We start from the raw sequence: 17,900 nt of genomic DNA, 5'->3' as shown, positions 1-17,900 counted from the left end.
GTCAAGGCATAATGCTTCTGTTTGATGTCACTTGGAGATGTTCCAGCTAAGCTTTAGCCTCGGCGAAGAAGCTTGGGCCTTCCCTAGTAGGAGGTTAGCCGACCCGGCTATCGGACATAGAGTGGATGATATGCGGCTTCTTCCATTCTATATAAAATATGATCTTCAGAAAGAATATGGGAAGATCTCAAACAAGACGCTTAAACAAATAAGTATTATAAAAGCATGGCAGGACTAGAAATTGATGGGAACGAACTACAAGTACGGTACAATCGAATTAATATCTGGACACGTCTCTCCCAAACGCCCAATTCGAGAACCACGAGAATAGTATTTTCAATCGGTTTCTCCAACTCATACTCATGGACAGGTATGCTCCTTTCCAAATCAACCAGGCGGGGTAACCTTTTATACCGCGGAAAACCCCATCGCTGTCCTGCCCATTACCGCCTTCATGAGGCAGCTGCATCAAAGCCTTAGAACTGCCGATGTATGCAAGGACTCCGAGATTCTTGAATGAGAAACCCGGCGACTGGTCTATATTACCCCGGTTGAGCGCTTTGGCCAGCCAGATGGCTTCTTGGCTAGTCGCTTGAGCAGTTGCTGGGGGAGAGCCGGACTCTAACATACAGTTATCTCCAACAGCGAAGACATCTTGTAAGACTGCGATTTGGCCTTCTGCCGACTCCAATTGTACTCGTAGATGGTCGTCTACGAGAATTGCGCCAACTTTAGGGGCCTTCTTCACTTTCCAGGTTGTATTGCCGGGTTGGGTGACGCGGCTCCCTGTTTCCTTTGCCACTGCAGACGATACTGGAAATTGATCGATTGTGTTGAGCGCTCTGTTGACGAACGGCCCAATTTCGTTCCCTGTCGCCCACACACACATACCCACCCCTTCCTCGCCGTTTTCTTTCATCTTGAGCGTCAAGCAGCTTTTGGGGTCCATCTCGTAGGGGCCTTCGGCGTTGGGTTCGCCCCAGCGCAATTCTTCGATATGGTGGTTTGTCTTTATCGTCACACCCTCTCTTTTCAGCGTCTCCATAGCATAGCGAGATAGAGATTTATCGAACATGCTGAGGACAGTAGGAGCTACGTCATATAAAGTTATCCGGACATCGCCCTTCAGCTGCGGGTAGACTTTGAACATATCTCTGTGAATAAAATCGCGCAGGCTTGCAGAAAGCTCTGTTCCGGTAGGGCCTGCGCCGACAATAGCAAAATGCAGAAGATACCGTCTCATTTGAGGAGTGACTCTCGGCATCGCTGCTAGCTCGAAACATTCGCGGATGCGCCGTTTGACCTTCCTCGCGTCGCCGACATCTCTGAAAAACAGCGCATTATCTCTTACACCCGGTGTATTGAAGGTTCGAGCGGCGCAACCAACCGCGATAATCAGCTTATCATATGGAACTTCGAAGAGTTGGCCTTGCTCCCACGCCCTCCGCTGCTTTTCAGGCTGGTTTTGTTCTACACGAGCTGATTCCGTTACACCGCTCCGAACAACAGAAGCTTCGCATGTTATAACTTTGCGATGGAAATCTACGCTTCGAGCAGCCGCTTGGATGAAATTGATAGTGTTTTTTCGATCACGGACGGGTTCGACAATCTCGGAGAAATTTAGGGATCCAACCGCGGCATCGGTGAGGAGGGGCGTAAAGACGAAGTACGAACGGGGGGAAATGATGGTGCGGTTGAACTTCGGAGATAGCTTCCGGGAAACTGTCCATCCTCCCCATCCTGAGCCTAGAATGACAACACGCTCTTCGTTTCCTCGCGGCACAGGGTCAGTGGTATACCTGCGAACTCGTGCCCTGCTCTCAGCGTACAGCGGTCGATGGGGTGTGGTAGAAGCTCTCAGGAAGCCTGAACTTGCCACCCACTGGGGATATTTTAGCAACTGGGCATCACTAATCACCCGCATCCGACACAGGTTCGGAGAAAGCCGCTCCATTGTGACACGAAGGAGGGCGGAAGTGGTCAAGAAAATGGTGCGAGTTAGGTGGGAAATCTCTCTTTTCTCATCCTACCAAGTCTCGGGGTCCTTTATTATGAGCAGAAATATTGTCTTTTATATGCAAAATGGTGCATTCCAACTTCATTTCAGTCCCCGGCATACACATGCTGTTGTTTCATGCTGGATGAAGCCCGCCATGACCTCATTATTACTCACACTGGCCCTCGCGAGCTTCAACTGAGATACCTGCGGGGAAAGACGGACGGAGCGTTGCGGCAAAGTGCGTAATCTATAAGATGGGTCAAAACTTCAAGACATAATCACAGCTGTGGAACGAGTTTCATTTCTGCTCCGCAGTGAGCATTATCGCGATAACTCTCCTCGTGCATTGGAATCGGCGACGGTTGGGTTGGGAATCTGCAGCCACAAATCCAAATCACATGCTGATAAGATAAGATTAACTTAGATCATCATCACGTGTTTTGTAACTAACTGTGGGCTACTGGGGCAAAAGAGCTCAATCACCACCAGCGCCTGCTGGTAGAAGGGCCGATCAACCGCGGGACCCCCAACACTAACTTACCAGCACGTTCCAGAAAGATCTCCCGAATTACCAATCTTGGAACAGCGCTGAAGATGCTCGTCGACGGTCGAATGATCTGGATGGGTGTATGTACGACAACATTTTAATTGTGCAGCCTGGGGCAATTGTCCACTCACATCCGAACAGCAGCATCAGATGTTGATGTCCCCTGCGGGGGCCGGCGTAATCTTGCTGCCTTACAGCATGAAATTGCCCCCGATTCGTCCCCTGGCCAGTCCAGTGGAATGGCGGGGTTTTGACGGAAGTTAAAATGACCCAAAACCTGGAGGTGGTACCGTGAGTTTGGTTGTCGTTGGTGAGGCAAAATGTTTTCTAGTTCATTCTCGATACTTCGAGCTCTGCTTGATAATGTGATATTGTAAGACGTGCGTCCACGTAACTGTGGGATGCCTTGAAATATCGTCTATATAACATGCTTCTTCACGCATCTCCTTCCTGATTCTTTCCTTTTTCATAACCACTCCTCTTTGCCCTTATTCATCCGATCTCTGGTTCTCGACTCTACATTTACATTAAAAATAAATAAACAAAAGACAATTTCTTGATACCCTACATCTACTCTCTATATCTTCACGGAAGCAAGTTCTAGCCAACAAAAATGGCAAACGTCTACTATCTCAACCAACAGCCCCACCCACTATGGAACATCCTTACGGATTTTGGGGAGCACGGACTTCACATGTTTTTTCAACAGACACCACATGCCCATGCTGAGCATGTAAATCGGCACCCTCACCACCGTCAACGGGCCCAAAACACCAGCCAACCTACCACACAGGATTCGAATAACCGCCCCTTACCCCGCGCCCGTGGGCTTGACGAAAATACCCCTAGAGAATCTGAGCAGGAGAACACCCGAGATATTCCGTTCCGCGGCCGAGGATGTCGTCGTGGACGTGGCGGACCCTGGGGACATCCTGCGCAGGATGCCTGGGGACCTCATCGCCGGCAGCGCCATTGCAGACCAGGCGCTGGCTACCAATCAACAGGAGCACCCCATGAACTCCTCCAACAGTTCATCAACAACTTCTCAAACCAATTTGGCGTTGACGTCGGCGAGGTGTTCAACATAATCAACGGCACAGATCCAAGATCCGGAGACAAAGAAGTAGACTTCGTCCCCCGCGCCGACGTTTTTGATGCAGAAACTAGATACATCATCCATGTTTCCCTCCCCGGCGCACAGAAGAAGGACATTTCAGTCGATTATGACGCCGAGACTTCCACCCTCCGACTCGCAGGTGTGGTTTACCGTCCCGAGCTGGATGAGGAACTCAGCAACGCCCTTATCGTCGACGGGCGATCCCGCGAAGTTGGCGTCTTTGAGCGGGAGATCAGTCTAGGATCCCGCGATAAGCCTGCACGTGTCGACGCTGACAATATCAGTGCCAAGTTGGTTGATGGCGTCCTCGTGCTAACTCTACCAAAAGTAGTCGCCGACAAGGACGCGTTTAGACGGAGAATCTCGGTGGACCAGATCAGGAATGAGAATGGTCGGGAGCCAGAGGGGGAGGAGGCGGGGAGTGCAGATCCCAATAATGAGAAGGAGGAAGTTGCAGCTGAATCCCAGGCTATGCAGATTGATTCCGAGACTGAGGCATCGGAGCAGGAGAGTGAGAGGTCTGGTAGACGAACGCCACCAAGTCCTAGTGTGCGTTCAGAGGAGGAGGAAGAGAGGGACTATGTTGCCGTGGACGTCGATTAGGGAATAACCGTGTCTTTGATATCTCTTTTTGGCATCTTCATTTTGATATTTGATGCTTCGTTTTCGTACTCGTTTCTTTATCTCTACTTGATATGACTTTCTGCACCTTTTTCTTTTTCATTTTTAGTTTTTTGCATGTGAAACAATGGATAGGAATGGGAAATGGGATATGGTACTGGGCGCAGCTTTTTATCAATAGCTTCCGGTAATTAGTAATAGGATCATACTTGAAGAAAACCAAGGAACTCTATGCTTTCTTGATTAACATTGCTCGTTTTGGACCTGAGGCACTCTTCCCAGTTCCTTCAAAATAACATATTCCATCCCTCTCCGAACCGCCTAGAGTATGGCACTTCAAACGACTAAACTCAATGCTTTACCTCATACAAATGATCGTAGGTTCGGGCAATAATAGCGATACTGTCATCTAATCCGAGCACGCTTTCCCAGGCAACATGCGAGCATCGAAAACCCTCAAGATTTCCTGAACAGTCAATCGACCGGCCTCATGGAGCCTTTGCTATCTCCTTATTGAGCGGAAACTGTCACAAATTAAACCAAATCCTTTGTCCGCGAAACCGAGGCAGACGGAAGGCAAGCCCTCATCAGGTACCTTCCAAGTAACTAATAGCTATAATATTACATATATTAAACATCAATATGACACACTGTATACTTTTCTTTGCCCTTCTACAGGCCAAACTCCCAGGGTAAACTCAAGCTATTTGCGAATTACCTACTGGCCAAACAAGAGACCGTAACTTCAAATTGTCATTGACTTTCATATACTCAAAACCCCCTTTATTCCAGTTCTCACGCACGGTAATATAACTAGTGATGCAAGTAAGTACATGTACACGGCAGTCAGCGTGAGAGGCATCCCGCTGATCACATTTCATATCAGATTGGATAATATGCATGGAGAGTGGGAGACGGCCGGGGCAGTTAGTGTTTGGGACCCCTTAAGCTACATAACTATTTGGTAAGGGGTCTGAAAAAGCATTCGATCCCAAATGCTGCGTCTGTTACACCTTGGATTTCTTTGTTCTACGCCGCTGAGAGCATGGCTGTTTTCAAAATACACTCCGTTATCCTTCCCCGCGAAATTCGACGGTTTAGTCATTATTATTAGATACAAAGACGCATTAACTTAAATCACCTTCTGAGGTAGGAGGAGCGCGAGGTCCCTAGAGCGGATCCCGAAACAGCGCCCTTTGTGAGTAAAAGTGCGCATCGGATTCCTCGTGCAGAATCATCGCGTGGCTATTATGTCTGTCATCCCAAAAGACGTTGCACCATAGTTTTGGAAATCCATGTCTGAATTTCCGACAAGAGGTCCTGGGTGAGATTATCACATCATGTCAGAGCATGGAGGATGGGTGAGGTACAGAGGACTGAATGCACGGTCAAATTCTTAGCCAAGTCTCCCAGGCGAAGATTCCTTGGAACGCCCGCCAGAGTCAACACGTCAAGGGTTGGTTTGGGCGGTCTTTGGGTTAACTAGTGCTGACTCTGTTTCGAAGGTTGAGAAGCCAACCGCCCGTGTAAGGTGTAAGGTGTAAAGGGAGTTGAACCAACATTTTCCTTTTGAATGCGCTGGACTTGAGTACGGGCATTAGGTCTTGGGATATTGTAGAGCCACACAGAGAGAGCTTAGGCACCGGCACTCCTCTCGCGAGGAACAAATTTCACAACTAGTATTGACTTTACTCCGTACATGTAGGTAATACTACGAGTTTAGGTGCTCCTAATAATGCACGTCTTTGTAGTCTTGCTGACCACTGTCTGTAAACACTTTAAAGAATAAATTAATACCTTTTCAGAAGCCAGGGAAACATCGATCTTGAGGGGGAAAGGACATTTGTGCCTGTTCAGACTTTCCTCGAAGAATTTAACACTAGTAAATTATAATAATTATTGGGTAAGTGGGGTAATTTCCAACCGTTCCTATTTTCCAGCTGAAGCCTTGGTCATTTTTGTTCTGTTTCGGGCAAGCTTCCCCTGTCCCCGTTTCCAGGCGCTGAATGGCGGCCCGTTATCCCAAATTTAATGCTCACTCTGCACCCGGAATTTCCAGCGCTCGATGCTCTGGCCGCCTAAAGGAAGATCCATATAATCTTGGAAGTCTTCCTGATAGATGTGGAGAGGGGGAGTTAACCAGGCTCTCATTGTTAAAAATAAATGCCGAGAAGCCCACATTATGTACTCTGTATTTGGCAGAGCAAAGTCTTCGGCAGGTGAGGGCGGCCGAGGAAAGAAACTCGGCAGTCACTTAGTTACATATCTTGTTTATGGGGCTAACAGGCAGCTGGGCTAGGCTAATCATAATCAGCCTCCTGGTGGCGCGTGCTAACTCCCGGAACCGTCTGGACCGTCGATCCCCATTCGCATTATTGAATGTGCAGAGCAGGGATAACAACCTTGTTCCAGGTCATCACGTCACATTATGCTCCCTGTTCTGTCAATGCTTGCATGGCTTGATGCCCAGAAGTCCTGTGTGACATTGCCCACATGGTGGTGTATGGGAGGGGATGATTTGATCATGAGAGAAATCTTTTGGAGGGGAGGGAACAAATAGATCTTGGGCGGCACTCTATCAGAGAGCGGTATTGGGGTTGGCTTCGGATGGGTTGAAACTGGAGCACGGGGGAGTGATCCCCAGATGCCCGCGGGAAGCACATCACAGGGCGCTTTCCTACAGGAATGAATATTCCAGGGCTGGGCGGGGAGGTTCTGGAGCGCCCGATGGATGACTCTTGGGCAGGTTTCCTGGAATAGAGAAGTCAGAATAGTCGCAGAGAAAGAGTACTTGCTATTGATATAAATTGAAGCAGGCCGCTAGTTAGTGACAGAAAGAAACTCAACTTTTAGCCCTCTTACCAATAATGAACGAACCCGGCCCTGTCAAACCGCGGAGACACTGAGAATAATTTCCAAACCTTGCATTTCCATCAACAACAATCTATCCCAACTGTTTCATCACGACAAACTGGAAACAAGGTCCTTTGGCGGCTTGTGCCAGAGTGTCGTACTTGGGGCTTTGGCTGCCCGTGTGAGTGGTTGGCGGTTTGCTGGGCGCATTTAAGATTCAGGGGTTCGTTGTTCTGTCACCGGATTACCGCTGCAAATCAGGGGCTAGCGCGCGGCGGTGGCTGATACGGCGGCGCCAAAATACCGGCGCATTACGCATGTATGGGAGTCAAAAATACACATAGTTCGCAAAGTCCTGCATCGCAGCCTGTCTTCTGCTCGACTCCGTTCTCTTTTATCTATCTTCCTATTCATTATTTCTTCGCTGCGCCCTACCACCCTCATTACTTTTGTAACTTGTTCTTTGTGTGTGCAGCGGGTGTTATTCTCGTGCGCGGCACATCGAGCGTTCCTCTCGCTTGCTTGATTCACAGCGGTCGTTCTTTGACTACGGAGAACACAACAACAACCATCATTGCGCTGGGGGAACTTACCCCCTTCGTCGCGTCCACAACCTCCAACTCCCCTCCTTCACCCTCCTAGCAACCTCATCTTCTTCCCATTGCAATACATAGTCTGTCATTTATCTCATTCAGATTCTTCCTCGTTCCTTCGCCATTCTCTTGACATTTTCTCTTCTTGCACTCCCTCTGCTATCAGATTTCAAACCAGACTGCTGTTTACCAACAACTGTTCATCAAGTTAAGACCGGTGCTGTGCGCTGGGATATTTTCTCTCCTACCAACCCTAACGGGTTTTCAAGCCCTTTTTTTTTTTTGTGTCTATCTCCATCTTCTGGGGCTGTCTAGGCCTCTTGACCAAAGCACGATGAGGTTATCATCAGCCCTCTTGGGCGCCACCCATATATGGCTATGGATGGGGGGGTTATCAGGCGTTGTTAATGCTATTCCTATGCCCCAAGAGAACCCGGCTCCTCAAGCATCAGATTTCTGGGTGAGCTCTATCGAACGCCAAGGTGCCCCTGCATTCAGAGAGGCCGGCGGCGAGTATCAGATATATCGTAACGTTAAGGACTTCGGTGCAAAAGGTATGGTATTGGATAACCCTGTTGCTCCCCCTTCTCATTCCGTGCCACACGAAGCTTTTTGCTAACAACCCATACGTGACACAGGCGACGGTACCACAGATGATACTGAAGCGATCAACCGAGCTATCTCAACCGGAGATCGATGCGGACTGGGTTGCGACTCGTCTACTGTGACCCCTGCCATTGTTTACTTCCCAGCAGGCACATACGTTGTCTCCAAGCCGATTATCCAGTATTACTACACGCAGCTCGTTGGTGATGCTTTGGGTCTGCCCACTATCAAGGCTGCTGCCTCCTTTCAAGGAATTGCTGTTATCGATGCTGATCCATACACCGACTCGGGCGCTAATTGGTATACCAACCAAAACAACTTTTTCCGGTCCATTCGAAATTTCGTTATCGACTTGACAGGCATGGATCAAGGATCTGGTGCTGGTATCCATTGGCAGGTGGCACAAGCCAGCAGCCTGCAGAACATCCGTTTCGAAATGGTCCAAGGTGGTGGTGAAGCTAATAGGCAACAAGGTATTTTTATGGACAACGGTTCTGGAGGCTTCATGACAGACCTCGTTTTCAATGGTGGTAACTACGGCGCCTTCTTGGGCAACCAACAGTTTACCACTCGCAACCTCACGTTTAAGAACTGCAACACAGCAGTGTTCATGAACTGGAACTGGGCGTGGACATTCAAGTCGATCACCGTGAACAATTGTGGCGTTGGTCTGAACATGTCTAACGGTGGTTTTAACCAGACCGTTGGCTCGGTACTCATCCTTGATAGCACATTTATCGGAACACCAAAAGGGATTGTCACCTCTTACGATGATAACAGTGTTCCTGAAACAGGAGGAACTCTCATCCTTGACAATGTTGACTTCACAGGCTCTGAAGTGGCGGTGGCCCATCTCGATGGCTCCGTTGTCCTTAATGGAGGCTCAGTCGTCACCTCATGGGCCCAGGGCAATGCCTTCACTCCTGCGGGAAGCTTACCCATCAAGAACTCCAAGAGAAAGCCCGTCCAAGAACTAGCTCCTGTTTACATAGTGGAAGAAATTGTCAAGAGGGGGGCTGAGCCTCAACCAGCTCCTGTTTATACAGTGGAACGTATTATCGGGAGAGATAGTTGCAGTGCCCCCGCGCCACCTGCACCCGAGCCAGCTCCAATTTCCCCGGAGCCCACTCCATCACGCCAGCCGCCGCCGTCCACGCACAATTCTCCAACACCATCGCAAGGTAAGCCATACGCTACGGAGTCGAAGTCATCAGTTGTAACCCCATCGTCTGTTGCGTCTTCTGTACCACCGTCGCCCACGCCCTCTCCAACGGATCCTAACCCTGCATCATGCCCTACCACACCTCCCCAGAAAACTCGAATCAGTGCTGGACTTGCCAGCCCCACCAAACCAGCAGTTCTCCTTGACCCATCTGGAAAGGTATTTGAACGGACCAAGCCACAGTATGAGGACGTCCCCACGAAGTCGTTTATTAGCGTCAAGGGTGCTGGGGCCAAGGGAGATGGTGTAACGGATGACACAGAAGCAATCCAGGCAGTACTTGATAGCGCAACGCCAGACCAAATTGTATACTTCGACCACGGAGCCTATATTATCACTTCCACGCTCAAAGTGCCCAAGGAAATCAAGATCACCGGTGAAATTTGGCCGCTTCTCATGGCATCTGGACCGGCCTTCTCCGACGAATCGAAACCCATCCCTATGCTGCAAGTCGGGCAGCCAGGCGACAAAGGAAACGTTGAAATTAGTGACCTGATGCTCGAAACCAAGGGACCTGCCCCGGGTGCCATTTTGGTAGAGTGGAATGTTGCTGAAACAACACAAGGTTCGGTCGGAATGTGGGACGTGCACATGAGAGTTGGAGGTTCTGCCGGTACGGAACTACAGAGCGACACCTGTGCCAAGACTCCCAACAGCACCACCACACCAGACCCCAAATGCGTTGGTGCATTCATGCTCATGCATATCACGAAAGAAGCCTCTGGGTACTTTGAAAATACTTGGCTCTGGGTTTCAGATCATGAACTGGATTTGCCGGATCATGGCCAGATTAATATCTACAATGGCCGTGGCTTACTGATCGAAAGTACTGGACCAGTCTGGCTCTATGGTTCCGCGAGTGAACACTCCCAGCTCTACCAGTACTCCATCGTCGGTGCAAAGAACGTTTTCCTGGCCCTGATCCAGGTGGAAACACCATATTACCAGGCCAATCCAAACGCCCTTGTCCCATTCAAACCCAACGAAGACTTTCACGACCCAGATTTCTCCCACTGTCAAACAGACGCATGCAAGAAAGCCTGGGGCCTGCGCATTTTCGACTCCAGCGATGTGTTCCTCTACGGCGGCGGCCTGTACAGCTTCTTCGAGAACTACGACCAGGAATGTCTCGCCACCGAATCCTGCCAGGAGAACATGATTGAAGTGGATTGTTCTCCCGTGCACCTGTACGGCATTAGTACAAAGGCCAGCACGAACATGATCACGAGAAGCGGAGGGGGTCAAGGGCTTGTGAAGCAGATTGAGAATCGCAATACGTTCTGCTCGACCCTGGCTGTGTTCCAGCAGGCGACGGCGTAGATATAGTTGTACTGTAACTTACCTCTATTTTTCAATTCCATGTATTCTTGCCATGCCGAAGGGATGCCCACGTAGTTAGGATGATGGTGACTGTTGTTCCAAGCGCATCCAACGTCGCGTGTATATGTGTTCTAATAATGTTGAAATTTGTTTTTTTCTAAAAGTGAAACATGTCACTCTTTTTCTTCTCCTGTTATTTATTTTAGTTCACTGCGTTACATCTCTCCCTTTTATATCCTTTCACGCCAACGTTTTTACTTCAAGGGAGGTCCGCTTCTCTTTTACTCTCCTTTTCTAACTCCACAAGGCGTTCTTGTATCGGTTATCAATTCAGGTAGTTTATCGAGTCAATGGAAACAAATCGGAAAACACCCAGTAATGAATAACAGTGCACCCATCCCTGATTTTATTAGAACGGGGCGCGAGATTCAATTATCTGGCAAAATTCGTGGTCAACATTTTGCCGTTTTGGGATCGCGCGCTCCTGGTTGCTGGCCAAACGCCGTTGTCTCAACTGTCAGCAACCACATCAATTAAGAGCCCACACCGGAGCAAGTATATTCCTTCCATCGGTTGATTTAGATGGGGTAACCAGATCTAGGATCCAAGCTTGTGTGGCGGCGCCGGTCCCTTAGGGAAATATTTCGCATATGGTCAATAACCCTAGTCTGTACGGAGTATGTCCAGCAGGTCCCAGCTTACCCTTTTACGAGCTGTTCCGAGAGCGGGTTTGGTTCTGCTCCGCGCTCCGCAGCCTTTTCGAACATAATTTTGATTGTTTCGTACACAGTCTAGGAGCCGAAAGGATCGGCCAGAGAGCCCAAGCTGGGGTGGGGGTATTCGGTTGTAGGTGCGGATTTCCCATCGCATTGGCATGCGTCGAGGACTGAACTGAGTGGCATACAGTTGTTCGATGCAAGAGCTCGTTATTTTTTTGTTGGGCAGACACGAAATTTCGTCCATGGACTCTGTGGACGTAACTACAGTAAGTTAGTTACATAAGATGACGATTTGCCGAAGTTGCAACAGCTGGACTTTGGCTGTAGGAGTGTTTATATCTGCTTTCCATGCCACGGCTGACATCTCCCAGAATGGATTCCGCATGCAGCGGATGGAGGAGGCCCGAAGCTGAAATCCAAAACATGACTAGGAAATGCTAGTTACTTGCAATGGTTCTTATCAAGGCAAGATGCCACTTCAAAAGGCATCAGCGGTCGCGCCTTTTGCAGATTTACTCAGTCTAGTTTTCGTCTGGCAATTTCGCCCCGCTTTGCATTTCTCACAGTCTGCAGATCAATAGTAGTATTTGGAATCTGGGGGAGTATAGGGAGTATAGCGCGGGGTGTGGTTTCCCTCTCCCTATCCAGGAATATCAACCATTGCTTTTCTTTCGGAGCATTGAGAAAGGGCGCAAGCCTCCACTACTGGGGAATCCTCTTTACCCCCAGCTGCGCACATCAGATTTAGCGATGTTCAGGCAACAAGATCGCTCTCAAAGTTCATCCCAACCTGTTGCACCCGTGAGATGCTTTTGCGCGCAGACTTTCTCCAGGATTTGATACCCCAACGAACCAACCACCAAGAAATCCTGGGAGCCATACACGGGTAACTCCGTTCCAAGGTTGCTTTTGCACTGATCCTTCTGGAACTATCATTTCTGCAATCCCTCCATGTTGAGTAGCCGGTTGCTCGACGCAGTTTACGCAGCGTACAGAGTGCGTGTTACCTTTCGCAAGGTTAAATCATTGGCCCATCATACCCTGCAGTGCAGTGCCAAGCAGGCTTTTGAGAGCGTGGCTGGTTTTAGCTCAAGGTAAATTGGTTGCTACAATTCCCATCATCAAGGCTACTCTACTGTGTAGATCTATTTCCTGATGGGTAGAGGGCTCGGATCACGGATTTGGAGGACGTTCGTCAGGTAAACCCATTTGCTTCGAGACGCCCACCAATCCAAGTCACCGCGGTCTTTTGCTGTGTGTTCACGGCCCACGTAGCTCCATTAGGCTGCCCTCTGAGAACACCGAAACTCCTAATTATTAACCTTGCAGTGGAGAGGTTTTGAAGAATACGCCCAAGTCAAACGACCCTATGTATGGAGTCTGAACTCTGGCCTCGTGTGGTGCAGTGCAGCGTGGCCAAAGGGATAACTAACTAACCAACAACAACAGATCCCCAGCCGCAGAATCCGAAATCGGAGCATCGGCATTGCCGTCGGTAGAGTACATACATGCTTGGCTTCTACTCCGGCAACATGTAGACGCAGCCGTCCTCCATTTTGATGATATCTACTTCTCATTTTCACATTTTTGTCAGTTTTCTGGCTAATCGTTATCAAGATACACATCCTGCCTCAGATCATCAAAGATGTTTTCTGCTGCCACCCGAGTCAAGTATCATATTTTTGTATTGGTCATCTCGGGTGTTCGTGTGGCCGCAGAGTGCCGCCCCTTTTACTCTGGGCAGTGACTGTACCAAACCCTCTCAACTCAGGCCTCCGGGCGGGGCTCGCACGCCACCAAGATGGTCCCCGGCAGGGCGCTCTCGAAAAGACACAGATCTGCACGCTGCCCAGCTTCCTTCCGTGGGCCAAAGTGTATTTTCAACATCAATGAGCACTGAGCAGGTAGTATCTCTACAGCGGACATGCCCTTCCTAGGAGTGATGTCCGCCTAGGAGGATAGGTCGCGGCCTCTCCGCAGCACAGATCCGCAGATATGCCAAAACGACCGCCGTTTGCAAATATGTTTCGTTGTTGTGTCTTGAGACGAGTTGCTTTGTTTGGAATTTGCCAGCTCTTCCTTTGTTGAAAGTTCTCTACGGTATTGCCGGGGCCACTAATGACTCGAATGAATTTATTCGAAGCCCAAGAAAGTTTAAAAAGACTAGTGGAACCGCATGAAACTTTTGTGACTTCCAGTCAAATTACACTAGTCCCAAAGTAATTTGGTTTGTTCACCGTTTATCTCCTGGTCTTCACCTCTCTACTTCTAACTTCTATGACTGCAGGCAGTTACAATTATCTAATAAATAATCTGTATATATCTGTATAGATAAATATAAATAATTAGAAAATATACACTTAAAAAATATAATCAGAGTGAAACTCTTATTAATTTCATGAATAAATATTATTCTGAAGAAAATGTGTGAGAAGAACTGAAGAAGAGTAAATGAGTTGGGTGATTTAAGTACCATGTGACACTATAACTTCTACCTACCAAAGCTATTTTGGGACTAGGTAGTTGGAAGTCACAAAAGTTTCATTCGAGAGAGTTGAGCTGGCTACAAGCCTACAAGGCCCTCAACTTTACCCAAGTTGGGCTTATTCCATGGTTTCTCCTCCGTCCATAGTCCCAGACGCCAGAGCGTGATAGAAACCGAGCTTGATTATTGTCATTCTTCATATTTTCGGTTGTGAGTTCGCGTCCTTCTTGATACGATACGCAGGATAGAGGAAAGCATTAGCACTACTTGCAGTTAGGTTAGGCAGTAAGGCCCCTGCCCCCGCAGTAAGTGTTTGTCCTATCCTTCACGTATGTTTTTTAGTATTGTCTTATAAATCGATTTTGATAATTGTATTCCTGACACGACAAAGCGGAAGGGCTAGTCCGATTATCATTATTAATTGCCAAGAAGCAGTTTTCATGACACACAAGGCCAACCAGCAGCAAAAGGCCAGTTGTGCCAGGTTGTGCCTCTTGACCCCCTATCCGTACTTTTAGGCAATTGACCGAATTTTAGTGACCAATTGTTGATGCGAAATTTCTATTCATCTAGCGTAGTCGGGATGATGGATCTTGAACTTGCCATCCCAAAACAACTCCCTCCAAAGAGTTCCTCCGTTCAAGCTCAGGAGAAAGTATCCACGTGGGAACTGTGGCGTTCTTGTAGAGATCGTAGGGCTACTAACACTCTTTCGCGAATAGAAAGCCCTGGATATGTACAGCATTCATGATGATCTTGAATCCTGAGCAGTGTTGGCAGGGTTGGCTTTGTTTGATAGCGCCAACTATGACTTTCCACTTTTGAGAGTTGACTCAAGAAGCTCACGAATAATTCCAATTCTCGGTGGATGTCCGCTGGAGCTTATGTGTGGATCGCAAGGATATAGGGGCAATTATAGCAGCCCAGACTCCAGACTCCAGAGCAAGCATGTCGACATTTGGGGCTCGCTCCAGCATTTCTGGCGGATATGGATAAGCACTCCTTAGCGTCCCGGCTTCGGCCTGCATCCGGGTCCTTCGTGTTTCCCCGCGTCAATTCTCTGGGTTATGACACGGCTCACAGACAACGCGGGGACGTGGATCAAGCATAACGTCTTGCCCGAGAATGAATGGCAACCTCAGTTTCCGAGATGGACCCAGGTTCTCGGCCACTCTCGTTCTTGAAAGGCAGGGAGACTGCAACATGCGGGCAATCCCAGATTCGGTCGGGCCTATATAAATTGTAATGCCCTCGCAAAGCCGGCTACAGAATATGACCAGGGCCAAACCCACTCTCCTATCCATCTTCCTATTAATTTTCCTTTTCAACTTTGGGCACCTAAAAACCAAAGAGAGGCAGGAGGATCTAAACTGGAACCATGGCCAAGACCACGATGTCGTCCTCTGACGAGAAGTTGCCTCCAGATCAGATCGAAGATAAATCCAGGGGAGAGGAAGAGTCTGCCGGAATGTTCTCAGCCAAAGAAGCCGCTGCCATTAGGCGTCGGATAGACTTCAGACTCATCCCAGCGCTGGGTTTGATGTACGGCATCTCCCTCATGGACCGGAAGAACGTCTCCAACGCCGCCATCGCGGGCATGCGAAAGGATCTCGATTTGCTACAGGGGTACCGGTACAGCTTGATCACTCTCACCTTCTTCATCACATACGTCATTTTTCAGCCTCCGATGACAGTCCTGTGCCGCAAAATTGGTCCCCGCCTCTTTTTGCCGGGCATCTGTTTGTTATGGGGGATTGTGATTATCTGTTTTGGGTTTGCCAATAATTGAACCACGATGGTGGCTTTGAGACTCATACTTGGAATTCTCGAGGCGGGATACTTTCCAGGGTAAGATACCCTCTGGGCCTACCTAAAGCTCCTAACTAATTCCAATTTAAGAACGATTTACCTCCTATCAACATGGTATTTGAAGTGTAAGTCATCCGGAGATCAATTCCCCTTCAGGCCTTCTTCTCTGACTTCTTCTAGTTGAGGTGGCACGGCGGTATTCGGTCTTCTATCTGATTGGGAGTTTTGCAAGTGCACTCTCTGGAATTGTCGCATACGGGCTCATGCAGATGGAAGGTGTACAAGGAATCCGGGGCTGGCGCTGGTGAGTATGCTCTTATTCGTACAGTGTATGTCCAATTTGGATTTTAGCTAATTTAACGTAGGATTTTTATCATGGAGGGTGTGGTAAGTATTATTACCGAAGAAACCAGACAAAACGTGTTCTAATGGCGAAGCAAAGATTACTGTCGCTATCGCCCTTGTCGGGTACCTATTTATTGTTCGCTTCCCAGATGCAGAACAAAAGAAGCCGTCGTTCCGCTTCCTGAAGCCAGAAGAATGCCAATTCATTGTCGAGCGTTTGGACAGAGAGCGGGGCGACGTTGAGCCTGAAAAGTTCAACTTGGTCAAATTCTTGAAACCCGCTGGCGACATCGAAATTTGGGGATTCGCCTTTATGTTCTTGTAAGTATTTGGTTTATGTAGCTGGCAGCTTGCCCGCCTCTAACCTCCCTCACCCTTGACGCCGAACTGTTCGCCTACACAAGAACGCCCCCTTCCTTTGCGCTCATTTTCCAACATTATCTAGCTGTATTACGACTGTCACCTATTCATTTTCGTGTAAGTCTCCCCTCATGGGCCAAAATCACGATCGCATGCCCTCATCAACTAATTAATGGCAATAATCAGTTTTCCTCCCGATCATCCTCAAAGATAACCTAGGATTTTCCATGGCTGCCTCTCAATGTCTGATTGCACCACCATACGCATTTTCCGCAATTTTAATGTTTACAACAGCATGGTTCGCGGACCGCCTTAGACTCCGAGCGCCTTTCATTGTATTCAACAGTGTGCTCTCGCTGATCGGCTTGCCGATCATGGGATTCCATTATAACCCCTCTGTGAGATACTTTGGTGTTTTCATTGGTGTTGCAGGTGCCAATGCCAATGTTCCGCTTGTGATGGCATACCAGGTAAAAGAATTATCCATATCGCTTGATGAGTTTCTGATTTGATTCAAATTCCAGTGGCTAACTTTGAACTTCTTTCTTTAATTAAAAGGCCAACAATATCAGAGGACAATGGAAGCGCGCGTTCTGCTCAGCGACCTTGACCGGCTTTGGAGGAATTGGAGGGTACGAATTCATTCCTCTGCCAAAGCACCGGAGACTCCCCGCATGACGTGCAACGCTAACCCTCAACCGCCACATAGAATCGCAGGAAGTCTTGTTTTCCGCACGCAGGATAAACCATCATACACCCCTGGAATCATTGCTACAATGGCGTATGTATCCCGGGAATTTACTGCTCCCAGCACGCTTCACGGATTACCCCTTCTCTCTAACCATATATCTTCATTTATCTAGTGCTTGCGCCTGCGTCGCCATCACAATTTGCCTCATGACTGTGTACTTCAAGTGGCAAAATGCCAAAGCAGATAGAGGGGAAAAGATCCTCGTCGACGACCCAGACTTCAGATACACTCTGTAATCGGGCTCTGAACACAATCTGGCTCCACGATGAGGTTTGGAAAATGGGATTAATAAGAGTGGGTTCTTTTGCGTTTCTATTGGGCTTGTATTTTGCTCTATTTTTTGAAGGAGGCTTTATTCCTTCCACGCTTGTTGAAAACCCAACGGCATATAATAGGCGGTATATATATGCTTCTGATTGGTCTCCGGGATTGTGTCAGTGACCACATGATATTCAGGGGCCAGGGGCTCTGTACTCGTAGGGAGCGGTACTGGAGCCGGCTGGGTACATACGATTTAACTACCAGTTAGCTCCGTAGGAGAAGTATTCTTATT

The 17,900-nt window shown here is 48.5% G+C and overlaps 5 protein-coding genes across 5 annotated transcripts; 4 read left to right on the top strand and 1 right to left on the bottom strand.

The window, feature by feature from the left end:
• Position 1: 1 nt before the first annotated feature.
• BDBG_07483 (NADH dehydrogenase) lies at positions 2-4,425 on the bottom strand. Its single transcript, XM_002622035.2, has 2 exons — positions 2,541-4,425; positions 2-2,400 (listed from the first exon to the last, which is right to left on the bottom strand). Exon 2 carries the CDS (start codon positions 1,952-1,954, stop codon positions 278-280), a length of 1,677 nt encoding a protein of 558 aa, XP_002622081.1. The 5' UTR covers positions 1,955-2,400; positions 2,541-4,425; the 3' UTR covers positions 2-277.
• BDBG_07482 (uncharacterized protein) lies at positions 2,501-4,934 on the top strand. Its single transcript, XM_002622034.2, has one exon. It carries the CDS (start codon positions 3,160-3,162, stop codon positions 4,264-4,266), a length of 1,107 nt encoding a protein of 368 aa, XP_002622080.1. The 5' UTR covers positions 2,501-3,159; the 3' UTR covers positions 4,267-4,934.
• Positions 4,935-6,732: 1,798 nt separating this feature from the next.
• On the top strand, positions 6,733-11,576 carry BDBG_07480 (glucan 1,3-beta-glucosidase). The gene is made up of 3 exons (XM_002622032.2): positions 6,733-7,071; positions 7,138-8,284; positions 8,369-11,576. Exons 2-3 carry the CDS (start codon positions 8,065-8,067, stop codon positions 10,876-10,878), a joined length of 2,730 nt encoding a protein of 909 aa, XP_002622078.1. The 5' UTR covers positions 6,733-7,071; positions 7,138-8,064; the 3' UTR covers positions 10,879-11,576.
• Positions 11,577-11,581: 5 nt separating this feature from the next.
• Positions 11,582-13,203, top strand: BDBG_07478 (uncharacterized protein; the record flags this gene model as incomplete). Its single annotated transcript, XM_031723112.1, has 5 exons — positions 11,582-11,728; positions 11,785-11,863; positions 11,969-12,691; positions 12,927-12,968; positions 13,047-13,203. The coding sequence occupies exons 3-5, from the start codon at positions 12,549-12,551 to the stop codon at positions 13,201-13,203; spliced, it is 342 nt and encodes a 113-aa protein (XP_031580204.1). The 5' UTR covers positions 11,582-11,728; positions 11,785-11,863; positions 11,969-12,548.
• Positions 13,204-15,460: 2,257 nt separating this feature from the next.
• On the top strand, positions 15,461-17,583 carry BDBG_07476 (phthalate transporter; the record flags this gene model as incomplete). Its single annotated transcript, XM_031723111.1, has 9 exons — positions 15,461-15,821; positions 16,072-16,195; positions 16,257-16,278; positions 16,334-16,557; positions 16,682-16,713; positions 16,783-17,066; positions 17,155-17,228; positions 17,306-17,377; positions 17,460-17,583. 9 exons carry the CDS (start codon positions 15,461-15,463, stop codon positions 17,581-17,583), a joined length of 1,317 nt encoding a protein of 438 aa, XP_031580203.1.
• Positions 17,584-17,900: the final 317 nt, after the last annotated feature.

Source organism: Blastomyces gilchristii, assembly GCF_000003855.2.
Source record: "Blastomyces gilchristii SLH14081 genomic scaffold supercont1.19, whole genome shotgun sequence".
In the NCBI taxonomy this organism is placed as follows: Eukaryota; Fungi; Ascomycota; class Eurotiomycetes; order Onygenales; family Ajellomycetaceae; genus Blastomyces; species Blastomyces gilchristii.
The sequence above is the reverse complement of the archived record's forward strand: the minus strand, read 5'-3'. Positions and strand labels throughout refer to the sequence as shown.